Below are 21478 nucleotides of genomic sequence, written 5' to 3'. Positions count from 1 at the left end.
TCTTCACTCAATTCACAAAGGTCTTCACTCTTTTTCAAAACTTCCAAAATCGTGCACAAACCTTTTTGATGTCTTTTTCCATATGCCATTCATACATTGAGAGGTCACTTCATCCCAAACCACAGCAATATTTTTAATAGCATGATAAATATTGAATGTGTTCCAGAATTGCATGAGAGTCTGATCGTTTCCTTCAGTGGGAGAAATGGCTTCTGAAAAAGTTCTCCATAGATAATAAGCCTCAAACACTGCAAGAACTCCATGATCCATTGGTTGAATCAATGAAGTAGTGTTTGGAGAGAGAAATATGAACTTGATCTTCGGGTGAAGATCACCGATGTAAGGTAGATGACCTGGAGCATTATTTAGAATTAATAAAATTTTAAATTCTACATTTTCTTTCACACAATAGCTTCCCATTTCACTAGCATAACAGTTGATTAAGGCATCCTCAAATAATTTTTGAGTCATCCACGACTTCTTATTGCTCCGATAATGAACTGGAAGAGTATGCTTCCTAATGTTTTTGAAGGCTCGTGAATTCTCACTGTGCCATATCACAAATGACCATGTTGTTTAATCTGAGTCTCAGGTCTGGCTTAGTCCCGAAGGCGTGGAAAGAGGGGAAAATAGTTTCACTGCATAAAGGAGGATCCAAGACTATGGTTGCAAATTACCGACCGATCATGAAGAAACTGCTTCTCACTGTATGACTGCTAACATTAAATTAATCCCTGATGCTCCCAATCTTGAAATACTGTTCATACATTTGGAATAGTGCAGGGAAAAAAAAAATCAAAAATAAATAAATAAAATACTCCCTAAGAATGTTTGATCGTTTCCAGAAAAGGACAATATGATAAATTGACAACTGCATATCAGGAGTCGTTGTCAAGGTCTTGGAGAAAGTAGTCAAGGGAAAAATACAGGAATGGATTGATGAAAATGAGATACTGTACAGAGGACAGCATGGCTTTGTGAAGGGTAGATCATGCCTCAGTAACTTGCTCAAGTTTTATAACAAGGGGTGACGGCTGAACTGGATAAGGGAAATGGGTTTACAGTGATACTGCTGGACCTGGCAAAGGCGTTTGACAGGATACCACATGGAATTCTAATCCGTAAACTACAACATATGGGAATGGATATAGGGTTGGTGAGATGGATAGCTGGGTGGTTGATGGAGAGATATCAAAGAGTAGTTTATTCAGGAGTAGAGTCCAAAAAATGGCCTGTGACTAGTGGTGTGCCACAGGGTTCTGTTCTTGGACCACTGCTGTTTAATCTGTTCATTAACAATATAGGGAAGGGTCTAAGTGGGACAGTTCATTTGTTCGCTGATGATGCAAAGTTGGGTAGGGCGATAGTGAATGCAGAAGATGTCAAAGTCTTGCAAGATGACTTAGATAGATTGGAGTTCTGGACTAAGGAGAATGGATGTCAATTTAATGTGACAAAATGTAAGGTTATGCATTTCGGAGTGAAAAGATTAGCAGCAGTATACCACATTGGTGGAACTGTACTCCAAGAGATTGATGAGGCCAGGGACTTGGGAGTGTTGGTTGATAGGGAGATGAAGTTTAGGGGGAACATTGAGAAAGTAGCTAAATCAGCTCATCAACTCACTTGGTTGTTGAAAAATACCTTGACGAGCAGAGAAAAACAAGTTATTGTACCTCTGTACCGAGCCCTGATAAGACCTCATCTCGACAACTGTGCCCAGATTTGGTCACCTCGGTTCCTTCTTGATGGAGAGGAGGTTGAGAGGATCCAGAGGCGAGTGACTAAGATGATAGCAGGTCTATGGAATGAACCATATGAGAACAGGTTGAAGATTTGTGGGTTGCAGAAACTAGTTGATAGGCGGAAAAGGGGAGATATGATTGAGACATTCAAATTGCTAAAAGGATTCTATAGGATTAATTCAGATGATATTTTTGAGATCAGGACTGGTGGTGGGAGAACTAGGGGACACCCATGGAAGCTGGGCAAGAGCGTGGTTAGCAGGGGTGTTAGAGCTGGGTTCTTTACTTTTAGAGTGGTAAATGAGTGGAATAAGCTGCCAGTCTGTTGTGGGTGCTATGACAGTGAGCGAGTTCAAGGCAAGGTATGATAGATACTGTGAGAATGTTGAACAGCTGTGTGAACATGATGTTTAGGGCCTCCCTCGATGAGTCTAAGGACTCCTGGAGTAGCCCGTGGTAATAATAATAATAATAATAAAATGGTTTCAGATTGTATCCAGCCACATTACCCCTAACAGAATCTTAATATGTCTTTAAGAGCTTTGAAATCAAGCATAGCTTTTTGTCTCATCCATATTAAATATTTACTGTGGCAAATAATTTTCCTTTGTAATAATTTTATCCACTTTCTCCACAAACTCCTTGGCAGCCTTCTCATTGGCACTTGCAGATTCGCCATTAATTTTCACATTATGCAGCATAAAACGTTGCTTAAATTTCATGGGAAGAAACATCGAATTCGTAGTCATAATCGGGCCCTGCTTTCTCCTTCAACATGTTGAAGAGACTTAGTGCCTTATCGGTCCTAGTGCTAAGGGAGTATACACTTTTGGTGCAGGTCCTCTATCCATGATGCAAGTAGCTTTTCCATATCACCGATAAGACCTTGTTGTTTCTTTGTCACTATAGTCAATTTGGAAGCAGATCCTTTCATAGCCTCTACAATTTTATCCTTATTTTTCAAAATGGTCATCACTGTAGAGTGAGACCATTGGAAGTCTTGTGCGATTACATTGACGTGCTTCATGTTGCTTTATAACTTCAACTTCATTTCAAGATCAATTGCTCACCTCTTTTTCTGTGATTCTTCACTAGGTTTTTTGATTGGGCATGTAGGGGCCATGTTGCACAAGATATCATGAAATATTTAATGATAAATATACAAATAACCTATTTCTCAAACACAAAATCAACAGAGGAACTGTTGAAAACAGATGCCGATTGCTGAGGGAGGTTTCCAGAATGCACTTTGCCACTCAGTATGATACATTGTTGTTAAATAGAAATTTTTTTACTTTATGCTCACTTGCATCTTTGAAAGTATAGTCGAAAATGTTATTTATTCCCTTATGGGATCACAGACGTATCTCAAACAGACATAAGTCGAGGGACGACTGTATATGAGAGAGAAAGAGAGAGAGAGAGAGTAATGTGTGCCTGTGTGAGAGGGCAGTTGTCAATTTATCATATTGTCCTTTTCTGGAAACGATCAAACATTCTTAGGGAGTATTTTATTTATTTATTTTTGATTTTTTTTTTCCCTGCACTATTCCAAATGTATGAACAGTATTTCAAGATTGGGAGCATCAGGGATTAATTTAATGTTAGCAGTCATACAGTGAGAAGCAGTTTCTTCAGCAGAAAGGAGACTTAGTTTCTTGAGGAATGAAAAGGCCTAGAAACTGAGATTTGTTTGAACCAGGAAAAGATAGAGGTGTAAAACTTCCCAGCAAGAGAAATTTGATCATTACAAGGTTTATCAAACAAAGAACAAGGATGGAGTACTCTAGCTTTGTAGATAACAGTATATTCCATTCAGGCACATGACAACTTATTTCTTAATATTCTCAGGCAAAACCACCTGGATTAAACTCAGACAGCATGTTCAAATACCTCACTGATCCATTTTCTTAGATCTCAGTCACTAGTTAAATCGTTATTTCATTTTTTTTGCTGCAGTCTTGTTTGCCAAAAATGGATTGCATGAGTTACACTTCTGCAGATTATGTTTCTTTCGTTTATTTTTCTCTCTAAATTTTGTGGGGGAGGGTGGGGGTGAAGAGGAGTGTTCAGCATCTGGGAGCAGTGGTACACCCAGGAGGGGGGCCAAGAGGCCCTTATCTCCCCAAAAAAAAAGAAAAAGGAAAAAAAAAAACACTAGAAAATTTTCCAAAAATCTTTTTCTAATTAAACTTCACTTTTTTATTTATGTTGTGTCCTGTATTCTATTTCTATACTTCTTATAAGCGGTCACATAAGGTGGGAATACCCTAGAGCTCTCGGGAATCACGGCCACTGTGAATGCAAGGTGAAAAAAGTAGTGTTCGGGTGGACTGAGAACTACTTCGTTTGCCCAAGCCAAGCCAGAGGAGATTATGGGGTATCGTGTATTGGCGATCACTGCAGATACTTAGTCATAGATTGTATGCCATGCGTAGCATGTAATCTCAAATCATCTACTCAACTCGGTCTGGCCACCCACTCTAAGATTAAATCTTGAGTGCTCAGTCCCCCAAGATTAAATCCTGAGTGCGCTACTGCCTGGGAAAGTCCCTCTTTTGAGGGAGCCTGCCTTGAGTTGGCCTGAGTAGCCCAGGTTGACATTGCACTTCCTCATTGTGAGGAGAGGAATCCTTATATGGGCTTTTTCAACTGAAGGTAAGTTAGCCAATCTCATACGGAGGTAGCATCGTTTTTTCACCTAGAAACTCAGGGTTTTTCATCCCGCATATACAGACAAATCGGCCTTCAGAACACATGCAATTTACAGACAAAATATACTGTTGGTGATGATGGGCAGTCAATGGTGTTTATGATAGTGGTGTGCTAGTAGGAGAATTTAGTAGTAGTGGAGAAGGTGAGATGTGTTTAGCAAAGTAGAGTGGAGTGCCCTCCCACAATGAGTCCTTGGACTCCTTGAAAGTGTCACATAATAATAATCTCAGCAGATGAAAGTACAGAACACAGAGATATACTCCACCAGGTAGTGAAAAAATCTGAAGTGGGAAAGCCATTTTAGTGAATGAATGGCCAGAGATTAAAATGTTCTTAACACAGTATTTTTTTTACTTAGTAGAGTTTTTTTTTTCTACCAATTGTCATACCAAACTGTCATTTTTAATTACCGTACTTACAAAATTGGTCAATAAAGTGTATCAGTTTCTTCCTGTGTATTCGCACACCATTATCGAATATTACCAATTGGATATCGGAGCAATATCGAAAGTGACATTGTTTTAGTTGTCAGATTATACAGATGGTCATCTTATTCCTAAAAACGTCAATATAAACCTTATCAAGTATAACAAAATAAAAAAAAAGTGATCGAATGAAAAAAAAGTACGATCCTTACTAATGAGAGCTTTGCCAAAAGTTTCCTGCCATTCCAAAAACTTTGACGGTTACTGACTAAAAACAGTACTTTGAAATGACATACACCAATTCACCAAATATATATTAATATCCTTCCTGATTTCTAAACGCTCCATAATTCCCACCAAAAAAAAAAAAAAAAAATTCAGTATACTCCTACTAAACACATACACCATATATACACATACAGAAAAGACGCTGAAACTCTTAAGTTTAATTAAACAGTCACTAGAGGGCAAAATAAGCACTTCTTGCATTGTGAAAAATCATTCGTAAATGTGTTAGAAAGTCTGTATCACTAATTAAATTATTATTATTATTGTTGTTGTTGTTGTTATATTCACACAGTCAAAACAAGATATCATTCAAACAGAAATATGAATGGTAATACAGAGCAATTCAGATTCTATCCAAGAATCTAAGAATAAACTGCCAGGTAGCTTCGTAAAATGTGGTCTATTCCAAGTAATGCTATTTTTTATAGACCATGTGTGGTCACTTCGTTTATGTTTAATTTTTGTAAATAGTTGGACAGCTATTTCGAAATTGTACCAAATGCATCTATAAGATTGGGATGCCTTTGGTGCGTTAAGCCACGGCCGACCAACTTCAATTGCCAAATCTCGAAATTTAGTTATTTTTCCCAATTCTTTGTTGTTGATGTTGTTATCAGTGGGTACCCCAACGTCAATAATCCAATCTTGTCTATCTTCAATAATTGTGATGTCAGGTCTATTGTGTTCCAAAATGCCAATCAGTTTGTATTCTAAAGTCACAGAGAAGTTTTGCTGATTCATTTTCAAATACTGTCTCTATTTTATGCTGCCACCAGTTATCAGACATAGGAAAACGATATTTTTTGCATACATGTCAATGAATTGTTTGGCCAATTGATCATGATCATGGCGGTATTTATATTAAGTTTGAGCCATCTTGCTACCTGATTACATGTTCAACAGACACATCTTTCTGATCGCATAATCTGCATTTGCTGTTATTATTAATGTTCAAAATTTTTTCCTTTAATTGCATTAGTTTGAAACGAGTGTTTTTGAGCCGCTAGAACAAATCCTTCTGTTTATTTTTTAATATATCCATATTGAAGCCATTTCCACGTCTTGGTCACGTCAAATTTTTCTTCAGTATATCGAAGAAATTGGCAATGCAAGAGTTTATTTTTCCAGCGCACATATCGGTTATTTTGCAGTTACTTTTTGTAATCGGATTTGTTTGCTATTGCTTTTAGAAGGCCCTGTTGAAATGGCTTGAAGCATTTATTCAGAGCTATTATCGATGTAATTTTTGAAACTAATTTCTTCTTCCACAGACTGTCTCACTTGCAGTAGATCCCTTCCACCTATTCTTCTTGGTAGTTATCTCCGGTTAACATCACTTCGTGGATGTAATGCATGATGCAGTCATTAATTTTCTAGTTTTGTGATCCAATTTGTACGGGTATTCTTTTGTCCAATCTATTATGCCAGCTGCGTATCGTATCACTAGTGTAGCCCAAGAGTTTCTCTAATTGTGTTTAACCCATTAAGTTTTGTTTTCAGAATATTTCTAATTAATTAATGAATATTGCGAGTTAAGAGAGTCTTAAAAGACCCTCTTAACTCGAAAGTTATGAGACCCCTCTTAACTTTCGAGTAGAGAATATCACTAGATTCTAATATACCTAGGTATATTATAGTGTTCGTTAGCCGATATTGCTTTTATATATTTCTCTTGATCGAAATTAAAATTGCTAGTGTAATTTTTCCCCGTTTAATAGATAAAAGTGCACATTTATCTAAACCAAATTCCATTTTGATGTCCTGACTGTGTAGCTCAGTGGATGTTGCGTTTGCCAACCACGGCGCTTGGCCGCACGAAGGAAGACTTGGTTTCGAGTCTAGTCGGCGACCAGAGGAAATTATTCTAAGCCTTTTTTCGACCGGTTCCTGAGTTAGTCGATCTCTGGCACGGGCAAGCAGGTTTTTCCTCCCGGAAACTCGGGTTTTTCGTCCTGTAAACTCAAGAAAATCGACCGTAGAACCCACATTATTTCAGATATTAAATATATTGTGTTAGGGTTAGGGACCACGAGATGGCGGCAAATTTGAGCCGTCTCTCTTCACTGAGTACCGCTTAATTAGTGATAGCCTTGGGCCATCTATCTCTGATTGGTACCAGTGGAGATTGAACTGCCCACTCAGTCTCCAAAAGTTAGATAGGGCTAAATGGTCTCGCCTACTCCCCGTATACGGGAATAAAAAGGCGTTAGCTGATTTTTTTTTTTAGCTGACTGAAAATACGAACTGTGTTCAGTAAAGAGTCTATTTGCTGTGCCGATTTTCCATACAACTTCAAGTAATCCATATACAACAGATGGGAAATTTTAATATTTCGAATGCTTTCTTATAATCTATCCATACCATGTTTAAGTGAGTTTTTCGTCTTTTTCAATTTCTGAGAATCATTTTAATAATAAGGATGTGGTCTTTTGTTCCTCTAGATTTTGAAAATTGCCTTTCCGTTCAATCGGATGAATTTGGTTATCTGATAAGTCTACCAACTAGGTATAAGTGAACTTAAGCGTAGTTGGTAGACATGTTATTAGACGATAGTTACTTGGGTCCGCACCCATATCCTTACCTTTCTTGAAGAGAAACGTGCGCCCAGATATCATCCAGTCTTCCACTGAGCCTGACTGCAAAAAACAAATAAGCGCCTCCGTAGCACAATTGGAAGAATGACGGTACGTTGTGCCCTTCGATTGGAAAAGGCCTAAGTTCGATTCTCGTCATGACTGGAGGAATATTTATATGGACTTTTTCAATGGAAGGTGAGTTAGCCGATCTCATACGGAGGTAGGATGTTTTTTTTCCACGAAACTTGGATTTTTCATCCCGCATACAGACAAATCGGTCCTTCAGAACACACGCAAATTTACAGACAAAAAATACTACCTGTGGTGGTGGTGGGCAGTAAATGGTGCTGATGTTGATTGGCGGTAGAGGTTTGGTGTAGTGGTGGTGGAGACAAAGAGTTGTACAGTAGGTGTCCTCCCACGATGAGTCTTCGAATTCCTTGGAGATGTCACGAATAATAATAATAATAATAATAAATAATTAAATTGTTCTGCCATTCGACCATGTAGACTGGTTAGCTGCTTTAACAAAAATCCATGTAGATCGTCTTTGCCAGGTGCGCTCCAGTTTATTATTATTATTGTTGTTATTATTTATAGAAACCTCCAGAGAGTCTGAGACTCATTGATTGAGTGCACCAGCTATCATACTTATTCCTGAATTCATTTACACTGCTTGCACACACACACAACATTCAATGGCAATTCATTCCAATCACGCACAACCTTATGAGATAAAAATCTAGCCCTCACCCCTTCTTTGCAGCAGTAATTCTCAGCTTGCCCTTTTCTCCTTTCCCCACTCTCCATAAAATGAAAAATTCCATCAATTGAAATCCTCTATGACCCTTTCAGAAGTTTATATGTCTCGTCATGTTGCCTCTCTTTCTCCTGTTTGCTAGGATCTGCAGTCTACAAATTCTAAATTTTTCTTCATAATCACAACTCTGCAATCCTGATATAATTTTAATTATATCAGAATTTAACCATTGTACTCCTTTGTACTCTCTCAACTGTATCAGAATAGCCACAGAAACCAGAGATCATGCCTGGGTGCAATATTCCACATCTAAAGATAAGAATGTCATTTCGCCTCTTGTAAAAAGAAAAAATGACTTCCTTATCTTTATACGTGAAAGCTTGCTTCAGCATTGCAATTATCTTTTGGGTTGAATTTTCAATCTTTGTTACATGGCCCCTGAACTTCAACTTGCTATCTACTAACACTCTAAGATCCCTAGCCTGATCACTTTCTTCAAGCATAATCTCAATATAATATGGCATTGGGTATCTGATCACGCCAAAGCGCATGCTTTTACATTTACTGACGTTGAACTGACATCCATTTTCCCATGCCCGCAATTCCAGCCTATTCAAATAATTCTGCAAGTACTGCATATCAGCGGCATTCCTGATTACCCTACCTATCTTTGCATAATCAGCAAATATCTGTATGTCAAGTGTGTCAAATCCTTGCCAATATCATTAATGTACAGATTGAATAACAGTGAACCAATGACTGATCCTTTTGCTGCTCCACTAGTTACCTTCAATCTTGCAGATTCACACTCCCCATCCCATATGCGAATTTTTGATATCTGTCAGTCAGCCATCCTCTTATCTACGCTAATATTTTATAATACAAACCCATATTCTCAAATTTGCGCAACAGTGTTCCATGTTGTCAAAAGCCTTAGTAAAATCCAAAAGTATCATGGTGTATCCCTTCCCCTTGTTTAGTTCAATGGTAATATTGTTATACAATGTGCTAAGACATCATCTTTCCTCAGTAACTTCATGCTGTTCACTGCAAAGTAGAGATTCACTATCAACCCATTTCTGAATGCGAGCCATATCCAAATTTTCCAAAATCTTCACCACCACTATTGAGATACTGAATGATTGATTGGATGCATCGGTCTTTGCATCATCCTTGTGCAATGGAATTACCATTCATTCATTCCTTTCCTGCGGATCATCCCTGTCCTAAGACTCAAATGATATAGCCTGGTCGTAGGAATAGTCATTTCAACTGAACAATTCTTTTACTATCCTTGCTGATATCCCATCAGCCCCTATTGATTAATTCTTATTCAGTTTGTGCAACAGCTCTAATATCTCCTATTCATACACCTGAGTTTCTTCATTCAGTTTAGAATTCAATGTTGCATACACCAGGTGGATAGCTTTTGCAAAATAGGCACTCATTAGTTGAGCAACCTCTTCTGCATCTGTCACCCTCACACCATCTGAATTCAGAAGAATTATTCTTTCATATCCATTCTTTCTTTTACTTGCAGCATATCGATACAATTCTTGTGGATTGTATTTAGCATGCAAAGCTAGTTTCTTGTCATACTCAGACTTAGTTTCCGTACAACAGTTGTGACTATTCTAGCCTATTGCTTAATAATTTTCATCACGGACATCATCTTCATGAACACGTTATTCCTTCAACATCATCCGTTTTTTACGACTCTCTTGCTTAATAAGATTACACATCCATTTGACTCCTATACTGTTTATTCTACGAACTCTCGGAACACATTCTGATATTGCATCATTTAAATATTTTTAAATGCTTTCAATGAACTCCTACTCAATCATTCTGCTGAATTCAGTATATCCTAGTTTGTCATAATTTCCTGCTTTGTAGTTCAGCATGTAACCTTTTCTGAATGGAACATTTATAAACAGTGGCGGCTCGTCACTTGAAATCGTAGGGGTGCTGCAACTTTCGAAATATACATACACACTGTAAGTACAGTGTATACATGTTTGGATAAAATATCAAAATTATGGTAAAAATAAAAATAATAAATAAACATGATAAAATATTGTTTATTATCGATAAAATTATACAGTTTGGTATAATTCAAAATTACTTAAAAATAAAACCCATTCCTTTAATTGTAATTAAAGGAATGGATTTACAATTTTTGGATATTACAATTAAATTCTTCAATTGGAATATCCAAATTATGAATTGTAATGTCCAAATATTTAAAGAGACGGAGTAAACACGGTAAGCACTACGAACACTCTACTACTGGCGCAAACTGCATTTAAACAACAGTGCAACTGTGCGACAGACAGTGTCGCATTACGCTAATAGCTCGCATTTCACAATGATGTGCATATGCTTGCGCGCTTAGCAATATGACACTGTGGTAAACACAGTACGCTAGTGTCCTTCGCCCTCCTAAGTGCTACAAAATGGGTTTTTATTATTTTTTATACAAAATAAGAGAATTGTATAGGATTGTTGATGATAAAATTAAATATAACAAGCAAATATAAATAAATTAATAAATATATTTATATATTGAGAAAAATTGGGGGTGCTGCAGTTCCGCAGTGCCTATGCACAAGCCACCCCTGTTCATAAACTTAGTCACTTCGTTACAACGTAGTTATTTAATATTCATAGATAATTAATAAAAACAGCTTGTTCATATAGATATGATTAGTTAGTAAAGAGTCTTAAATGCCTATACTAAGATAGATATAATCTGCTTTTAGTATTTTTTTACGTTTAATTGTTTGAATATCGTAGACAGCCCACTTCGCCTCTCACTATCAATGATACTTGAGGGTATTTTTTACCTCAAGGAAAAAAATGCCCTCAAGTTTGGTTGATACTGATACTCGGCGTGTTAAAAATCGCTGATGTTTCTACTCCTACTGGTTTTGCTGAGTTGTGATACTAAAAAATTCGAGTTTCTTCTGGGAGAAAACCTATTACTTGTGTCAGAGATCGACTAAGGAAAACAATGCCTATAAAAAAAGTTCCTCTCGTCAGTAAGTCGAATCGAACCTATACTGGTCTTTCTTCTACTGAATTAACATTATGCCATTAACCACGATAATTACCCTTCTCCTTAATAACGTTATCTAGTGGTAAATAGTAAGTTTTTTTTTTAATGAAAATTATGGGTCCTAAGAAATGATATTTTTGTTTTAATCAATTTCTAACAAGTATCTTCAGGACTAGACTATTTGTATATAGAAGCTATTCAATTCACATCCAGTTGCCTAAATTTTTGCAAATGACTACCAATATGCAAAAAGGATAATGTGAAAGGACTGGAGTATACTTTGCAAGGAATATTCGCCATCGTAGTATCCAAACCAACAGATATTCTCCTTAGTAAATAAATGTGTTTCATGGCGTTTTGAAACCATTCTAGTGGGCACCGCTGCAGTGGTGTAGCTAGAGCTTTTGCCTCCCGGGACGGTCCCTGAGTTTGTCGCCCCTCTCAATGCACACCAAAAATACTACAAAAAGTCAAAACGAGAAACAAATTAAAACACTATGTTTATTTTTAAAGTAAAACTTTAATTTCAACGTTCTAAAATGTAATTTTTCTTGCTTTTCTGTTAGCAAAATTGTCGATGATATTGGCGAAGTCTATTTCATAATAATGTAGGTAATTCTTAATCAATTTTATTTAGAAAAACTCCTCTCGCAAGTAGCAACAATTGCAATATTTTCCTCACAATTACAGCAATTGTGAAGAAAATTCGCAGTAGTATTACAATATTTGGAAATGAGTTCTCGAGACTGTATTTTAGAATTAACTGCAAAAGTTCAAAAAGGTTCAAAGTGTCGCCCGGGGAGGACCGCCCCCTGCGCTCCTCCCTAGCTACGCCTCTGCACAGCTGATACTTGAATGAATTAAATGCTGACTCTAGTCAAATACAGAGAACTGTAGAATGACTCCTGGACTGACGGTCTAAGAGAGTACCTGGACCACACATTTATCACACAGCAGATCTCTTCTTATTCAATTTTCTATAAGGGTGACCATCTGGGTTTACCTGAAACATTCCCTGAATTCTTATCCTTCGTCACGCGTCCCAGAACATGTCTGATGAAACCGCCAGTGATTAATTCATTCATATTAAGATTCCACAGTTTCTTTTTAGTTTTTATCTTATAAGATATTTAACTATTTTTAGAAATTAAATTTTAAAAAATAATTAATTAATTAAAAAAAGATGAAAAAGCAATGATCCTGTCCTATAATATACGAAAGTTATTCGGGATTGATTTACTTATTCACACACTGATTTATCACAAAATTATTTAATCCAGTAAAGTGATTAACACCATAAGCATTCATTCCAAGGTTTTAATTACTGTTCCATGGAATGACTAAAATACTTGGATAACGTGACTTATGAAAGTATATACCAAGTTTAAATAATATTGGAAGATTTAGATTATTAAGTTTTTTTCTGCCTGTGTAGCTCAGTGGATGTGGCGTTTGCACACCACGGCGCTTGGCCGCACGAAGGAAGACTTGGTTTCGAGTCTAGTCGGCGACTAGAGGAAATTTTTCTAAGCCTTTTTTCGACCGGTTCCCGAGTTAGTCGATCTCTGGCATGGGCAAGCGGGTTTTTCCTCCCGGAAACTCGGGTTTTTCGTCCCGGTAACTCAAGGAAATCGACCGTAGAACCCACATTATTTCAGACATTAAATATATTGTGTTAGGGTTAGGGACCACGAGATGGTGGCACATTCGAGCTCTCTCTTCACTGTGTACTGCTTAATTAGTGATAGCCTTGGGCCATCTATCTCTGATTGGTACCAGTGGAGATTGAACTGCCCACTCAGTCTCCAAAAGTTAGATAGGGCTAAATGGCCTCGCCTACTCCCGTATACGGGAATAAAAAGGCGTTAGCTGATTTTTTTTTAAGTTTTTTTCTTCTGAATAATTAAGTAAAATTTTTCGAAATTATGTTAAAAGATTGTTCTGACTATATAATTATAATTAAATCCTATTTCGTTAGCATTTAACAGAAATGGGATTATAATTATTAATAATACTATTAAAAAATTGAAATGAAAAGTATATATATATATATATATATATTCGTTAAATAATGATTTATTATTATTATTATTATTATCAACAGATAAGCGCCTGTAGTAAAGATGGCATGTGTTTTCCACGGCACTAAATCGCTCGAAGAGATAGCGTGGTGAGTTCGATTCTAGTCACCGACAAGAGGAATTTTTGCTAAGCCTTTTTTCGACCAATTCCCGAGTTAGTCGATCTCTGGCCAGGCAAGCGAGTAGTTTCTGCCGGAAACTCGGGTTTTTCATCCAGTAAACTCAAAAAAATCGACCGTAGAACTCACAATATTTTTAGACAGTAAACATAGTGCAGGATTAGGGACCACGAGATGGCGGCACTTGTCAGTTACCTCACTTCACCGGACGCCATGATATTAGTGATCGTATTGGGCTACTGGTGGAAACTGAACTTTCACCCTCAGTCTCCAAAAGCTAAATAGGACCTAGATAGACTAAAACAGCCTCGCTTGCTCCTTGTAAGGGAATAAAAGGCGTTAGCTGATTTTTTTTTTATCAACAGACTTCCATGGAGTCAAGAGACTCATCGTGGGACGTCCCATTCTCACATGCACAGCCCATCGTAAATCGACTTAAATACATTCACTGTCCCTGCACTTGTCACACTCTCAGAAAATGTATTCCAATCACCCACCACTCTCCATGCAAAAAATCTACTCCTCACCCCCTTGCTTACACCCATCTTATACAGCTTTCAGGGATGGCCTCTCATTCCTCCCCCGTCTTCAGATATTCCATGAATATTCTCATCCGCGCTAATTTGGTAATTACCCCCCCTTACCAACTTATATGTCTCGATCATGTCTCCTCTCTTCCTTCTATCCACTAGACTCTGCAGTTTGCATTCTCTCAATCTCTCCTCATATTCCATATTCCAGAGACCAGAATCAATCATCTCTTCATCTCATCTCATCAATCAGTCAACTTAGTCAATCATCTCTGGACCCTCTCCAACATCTTATCATCCTTTTGAAAACCTGTCGACCAAATCTGTGCACAGTAATCTATATGCGGCCTGATCAAATTCAAAGCATCCTTACTTCTACATGTCAGTATTTTCCACGTCATCCCCATAATTCTGTGTGTTGTCTTCAAACTTTTAGCCAAATGTTCATGAAATTTAAAGTCTCTATCCACCACAACCCCTAATTCCTTCATCTCCTCCACCTGCTCCAAAATATCCTCACCAATCCTATACTCTGCATTTCATCTTTGCTTTCCAAATTTTAAAACCTTACACTTTGCAAAATTAAACTGATATTCCCACACACCCGCCGATTCAGACACTTCATTTACGTCCTCTTGCAAAGCTACATCTGTTCTACTTTTCATAACTCTCCCCACTTTTGCATCATCTTCAAACAACTGTATATCATTTAAGCCTTTCTAATGTCATATATATACATATTAAACAACAATGACCCCAAAACAGACCCCTGGGGGCACTCTACTAGAGACTTTCCTCTTGAGATATCCTTCCCCATACACAACCTGGTGATATATATCAGACAGCCTATCTCTAATCCAACGCACTGATTTAGTATCAAACCCGATCTGATCTAGTTTAACTACTAGATTGTCATGTGGTAATCTATCGAAAGCTTTTGCAAAATCTAAATATACTACTGTATATGCGTCCCCCTTTTCCAATGTGTTCGTGTCCTTGTTATAAAAAATAAGATGATTGCTAATTGCACGATCTTCCTTTAGCATAGCCTTTCTGTCTTAAAGAGAAGTCTACTCGTACTGCTGTTCACCTACTTCTGAATCCTTTCCTGCACTAGTTTCTCCAACACCTTAATCATAAATCCGCACAAGCAGATTGGCCTATAATTTATAGCCTTAGTCTTATCACCTTTATGAAGATGAACAATTTTTGCTATCTTTCTGTTCCTTTGGGAGCCTGGTCTAATCTAAGACTCATATTTAAAATGCACGTTTAAGCTGTTGTTAACTTCCTAGAACATTCCTTCAATACACGTGGTGATATACCATGAAATCATATGGGATTTTTTGACATCAAATTTACTCAGTTCCTCATATACCTCCTGCTCAGTAACCATCAGTGGTTCCTCGTCATTCCAACTGCTCTCAAGTTCTGCGTTATGTTACAATCACAAGGATGGAATATTTTTAATGAACTGTTCATACCCTTACAATATCCTCTACAGAGTATACCATTCTCCCATTATCACTGACCAACATCATCTTTCCATAATCATTCTTCCTTATACTGGCCACATACTGAAATAACTTCTTAGGATTTCTTTTAGCCCATTTGCTAACTGCTGCTCATGCTGCACTTTTGTTACCCTTACTAAGCGAGTCGCCTTCCTTGCTTGCTCATTGCACCCCCCCCCCTCATCTAGCTGTTTATCTCAACTCATCTTGTACCGCCTCCACAATACCTTTTTCTTCCAGATTGCAAGCTCCATCTCTTCAGTCATCCATTTTACACCTACCTTATTTAATCTTCTGACCTTTGGAATACATTTAGTCATTGCCTCTGACAGATATATCTTGAGTAGAGACCAAGCAGCATTGATTTCCTTTCCATGCAATTCCTCATTCCATGATATCGCTGTAAGCCACCTCCTGAGCTTGCCATAATTACCTGCCTTATAGTCCCACATATAACTCTTTTTCACAAAAGACCTGATATGGCTGGCCACCACCCAAGTGATCACTTCATGGTCACTATTACCAACTGGAAGAAAATGTGACACTTCATTTACAACAATATCTTATGATGAGTTAATCAAATACAAGACTCTCGATCCGCGTGTGGCCTCTGTAACGTACTTATTAAGGTAGTTATCCCTTTAAAACGTAAGATCTCCTTGGTTCCTGATGTTGTATCTTCATTTCAGTCTATATTACCATAACCGAAATCGCCCATAATGATCACCCTTTTCTTATTAGCCAGACCAATTTGTCTAAACATTTCCTTCTCACTGCCTTCCACATTACTGGTCTATAGCATTTCATGCTATCCCTACTAAACATTTCATGCTATCCACGTCCACTTCACCATACTGCTTCAAAACCACTGTCCATAGTTACTCCTTGCATCTCCACCGTAAGTCGGCACAACTCCTTTGCCATCACCAATAACACTTCTCCTCAATTTTTGCTCTGTCGGTGTTTGCGAAATATTACATATTATTATTATTATTATTATTATTAAGAGAGACCTCCAGGGAGTCAGAAACTCATGGAGGGCCACATACTACACACATCAGCTAGCATACTTATTCTTGAATTCATTCACACTGCTTGCACTCACAACATCCAATGGCAAGCCATTCAAATGACGCACCACCCTCTGAGAGAAAAAACTAGCCTTCACACCCTTCTTGGCGGCCTTCATTCTCAGCTTCCAAGGATGCCGTCTCGTCCTTTCTCCACCCTCCATAAATTGAAAAATTCCATCAATTGTAATCCTGTATGATCCTTTCAGTAACAGAAGTTTGTAAGTCTCAATCATATCAACCGTCTTTCTCCTATTTGCTAGTGTCCGCAGTCTACAAATTCTCAATCTGTCTTCATTAACAGAATTCCACAAGCCTGATATCATTTTTAACACTCTCCTTTGTACTCTCTTCAATATATCAGAATCACAATGGAAACCAGGAGACCAGACCTGGGCACAATAATCCAAGTGAGGTCTTATCAAGGCCTTGTAAAGAGGCAAAATAACATCCTTATCTTTACATGAAAACGTTTGTTTCAGCATTGCAATAACTTTTGAGTTGTAGTTACAATCTTTGCCACATGGCCATTAAACTTCAACTTCCTATCTACTAACATTCCAAGATCCCTAGCCTCATCAGTTTCTTCTAGCCTAATCCCACCAATATAATACGGCATTGGATACCTAATCATGCAGAAGTGAATGACTTTACATTTACTGACATCGACCTGACACCCATTTTCCCATGCCCACAATTCCAGCCTATTCAAATAATTCTGCAAGTACTGCATATCAGCGGCATTCCTGATTACCCTACCTATCTTTGCATAATCAGCAAATAACTGTATGTCGCTTGTCAAATCCTTCCCAATATCATTAATGTGCAGATTGAATAACAGTGGACCAAGCACTGATCCTTGTGGTACAACATTTGTTAACTTAAACCTTGCAGACTCAGATATCCCCCCGTATGCCACTTTTTGATATTTGTCAGTCAGCCATATACTTATCCATGCTAATATTGTATAACCCAAACCCATTTTCTCCAATTTATGCAGCAGCCTGCCATGCTGTATTCTGTTAAAAGCCTTAGCAAAATCCAAAAAGTATCATGGTGTAACTATTCCCCTTGTTTGGTTCAATGGTAACATTATTATAGAATGTGAGCAAGTTGCTAAAACATGACCTTCCCTTAGTAAAATGTTGTTCATTGCAAAGTAGAGATTCACTGTCAACCCATTTCTGAATGCGGGCCCTAACCAATTTTTCCAAAATCTATACCACCACTCCTGAGATACTAATTGGTCGACTGTTGGGTACATTGGTCTTTGCATCACCCTTGTGTAATGCCATACATTTCTTCCATTCCTGCGGTATCTTCCCTGATCTGAGACTCATATTAAACATCCTGGTCAAAGGAATGGCCAGTTCAGCTGAACACTCTTTTAGCACACCTACTGATATTCCATCAGTACCTATTGCTGAATTCTTATTCAGTTTGTACAACAGCTCTAATACCTCGGCTTCACACACCTGCGTTTCTTCATCTAGTGAAGAGGTAACAGTGAGCTCAATGTTGCATTCACCAGGTTGATAACTTTTAAGGAAATGGGTACGCATTAACTGAACAACCTCTTCTGCATCTGTAACCCTCACGCCATCTGGATTTAGAAGAGTTATTCTTTCCTATTCTTTCTTTCTTTTACTTGCAGCATATCGATAGAATTCTTGTGGGTTGTCTTTAGCATGCAGAGCCAGTTTCTTTTCATAATTAGACTTTGCTTTCTACAACAGTTGTGACTATTCTAGCCTGCTGTTTATAACGTTTATAACGGACTTCATCCTTATGCAAACGGTGTTCCTTCCGCATCGTCATTTTCTTACGATTCTTTTGCTTTATAAGATTACACATCCATTTGACTCCTACTCTATTTATTCAGTTTCATTTCCCTTGTTTCGAATACTTCTAACATTTGTAAACATACACACTAGCCCATTTCTGTTTCTATAACAAGTCCCACTAGCTCACTTCTCGGACATGACTCCTCTACACCCCCCCCCCTGTTTGTTTCTGTATATCATCACTGATATTACACCTCTCTCCAGACCTACACTCCGACCACACATGCGAAACCCTGACTGACACAGTGCCAAGAAGAGTCAATTCATGTTGAAGGGGAGAAAGGAATATGGACATGAGTACAAGATCTAGCATTCTTAGTTTATATTACAGGACATTTGAATGATTTAAATGTCAAACTTCAGGGCAAAGATCAGTTAATAACACACATGTATGGTGCACTGGCAAGTTTTAGATGTAAATTGATTTTGTTTCAAAATAATTTAAAAGAGAATATTCTAAATTACATTTCTATGTGTGAACGGTTGAACAATAAGAATCAAAGTTTTACTTTTTCTCAACATTGTTCCAAACTAGAAAAGATCAAAGAATAATTTGATAAGCGACTTAAAGATTTGAAGGAACAAGAAGTTTTTTCGCTTTTTCCTTTAATTTCGAAAAAGCTCTTATTTGTATTCAAATGGAACTTATTGATTTCTAAAATGATTCCATTCTAAAAGAGAATACCAAAAAGTTGGTGTTCCAAAAATATACGCTTATTTAGGTGAAATATATCCCGAAATAAAAAAAGTTTGCAACAAATATTCTGTTATTTTGGAAGCACCTATTTATGTGAACAATTATGCTCATGTATGAAAAGTAACAAAACATCAACCTTTCTACCATAATGAAGGCAGTATGCTCTCAATCTTTGAGTCCAAATTTTGGCAAGCTGATTAACAATAAGCGTTGTCAAGTGTCAGGAAAAAATAAAATACTACAATTAAATTACTTAAATTTATTATAATTATATTATGCAAGTATATATATAAACATAAGTATTTTATTTCAACACAACACAAAAAATTTCAAACTAACAGGAGGCTCTGTAAATTTTTGTGATGGTTATAAATGAGACTTTACACTTTATAAAAAAAATCAACTACCTTTTTATTCCCTAATAGGTAGTAGGCGAGGCCTTTATACCCTATCTAGCTTTTGGAGACTGAGTGGGCAGTTCAATCTCCACCGGTAGCCAATCAGAGATAGCTGGCCCATGTCTATCACTAATTATAGCAGCCGCCAATGAAGAGGCTGGCAAACAAGTGCTGCCATCTCTTGGTACCTAACCCTAACAGGATATGTCACTGTCTGAAACAATGTGGGTACCACGGTCGATTTTTTTGAGTTTACGGGACGAAAAACCCGAGTTTCCAGGAGGAAAACCCCGCTTGCCTGTGCCAGAGATCGACTAACTCGGGAACCGGTCGAAGATAGGCTTAGAAAAAGTTCCTCCAGTCAGCGACTAGACTAGAACCTAGGTCTAATTTCAAGCGGCCAAGCGCAGAGGACGCAAGCGTCACTTCCACTGAGTTACACAGGCCTTATAAGCTGTGTAAATATTTGATTTGTCAAATAAAATTTAATTTCGGTTTAATTTGGTTTAAATGCTATATACTGTAAATATTAAAATAATAAAAATATTCTTTATTTTATTTTATTTTATTTTTGAATTGTCAGAATCATTATACTTTATTTTATGTTTTGTAATGACTTAGAATAAATAAAATTTTCATTATTAATTTTCCAGTTTATTTATACTCATTATTTCACTAGTTATTACTTCCCTTCGATTCTAATTAGTGCTTAGTGCAGCATTTTTTAAGAAGTGATTTCGAAAAATTTTTTGCGGCCCACTTGAGATGCATTTTTATGGCAAATAGCTCTCGGTCTAATTGAGTTTGACACTCCTGATTTAAAGTATAAAGGATTTCACTTAGGACCTATTATTCATATGAATTAGGGCCTATGGTGGAAGTGGCGCTGAGCACCCTGAACATAGACTTAAGTTCAGTTTCTAGTCACCGACTGGACTCTGTATCTCAACCATAAAAACATCGTTTCTTTTTACAGATTTTCTTGAATTTAGAAATGGTGCTTTCCTAATGGCTGCATGTACTGTAACAACGATCCATGTCACCAGAGTAGCTATGCATATGTGTGTGTGCACATGTCTCATATTGATATCCTCATATTGATAAATTGGAATCCCCACTTGTATTTCCTATACTGATATGTACATAACCACTTACATGTAGTTACGCTTCATAGTTTATTATTATTATAAATAAAAATAATCAGCTAACCTTTAATTTCTTAACAGGGAGTAAGCGAGGCATTTTAACCATATCTGGCTTGTGGAAACTGAGTGGGCAGTTCATCTCCACCGTTTGTCAATCAGAGATAGTTGCCCAAGACTATCACCAATTATAAGTGGCAACCAATGAAGAGACGTGCAAACAAATGCTGCCATCCCTTGGTACCTAACCCTAACAGGATATGTTAGTCTGAAATAATGTGGATTCTAATGTCGATTTTTTTGAGTTTACAAGACGAAAAAGCCGAGTTTCTGGAAGAACAAAAAACCACTTGCCTCTACCAGAGATCGACTAACTCGGGAACCGATTGAAGAAAGGCTTTGAAAAAGTTTCTCCAGTCGGTCACTAGACTTGAACTTAAGGCTATCTTCGGGCGGCTTAGCGCAAAGGATGCGAGTGTCACACTTAGCCTCACCTGGCTGTTCTTCTTCTTGTTG

The 21478-nt window shown here is 37.5% G+C and overlaps 1 protein-coding gene across 3 annotated transcripts in view; it reads right to left on the bottom strand.

The window, feature by feature from the left end:
• CycC (cyclin C) overlaps positions 1-21478 on the bottom strand; it is a 251500-nt gene that overhangs the window by 167636 nt on the left and 62386 nt on the right. For 2 of the 3 annotated variants that reach the window (XM_090414045.1, XM_090414046.1), the window contains exon 1: positions 5098-5293. The exons of the other annotated variant lie outside the window; for it this stretch is intronic. In XM_090414045.1, coding sequence (XP_090270171.1) covers positions 5098-5129 — 32 coding nt within the window. In that variant the 5' untranslated portion in view covers positions 5130-5293. Of the gene's footprint in view, positions 1-5097; positions 5294-21478 lie in introns of those variants that run through there. 3 annotated transcript variants of the gene reach the window in all.

The sequence above is a fragment of the Typopeltis vanoorti genome, chromosome 24, assembly GCF_054136105.1.
Source record: "Typopeltis vanoorti isolate ZY-2024b chromosome 24, IOZ_Tvanoo_1.0, whole genome shotgun sequence".
Lineage (NCBI taxonomy): Eukaryota > Metazoa > Arthropoda > Arachnida > Uropygi > Thelyphonidae > Typopeltis > Typopeltis vanoorti.
Note: the sequence above shows the minus strand (reverse complement) of the source record. Positions and strands in the feature narration are given on the sequence as shown.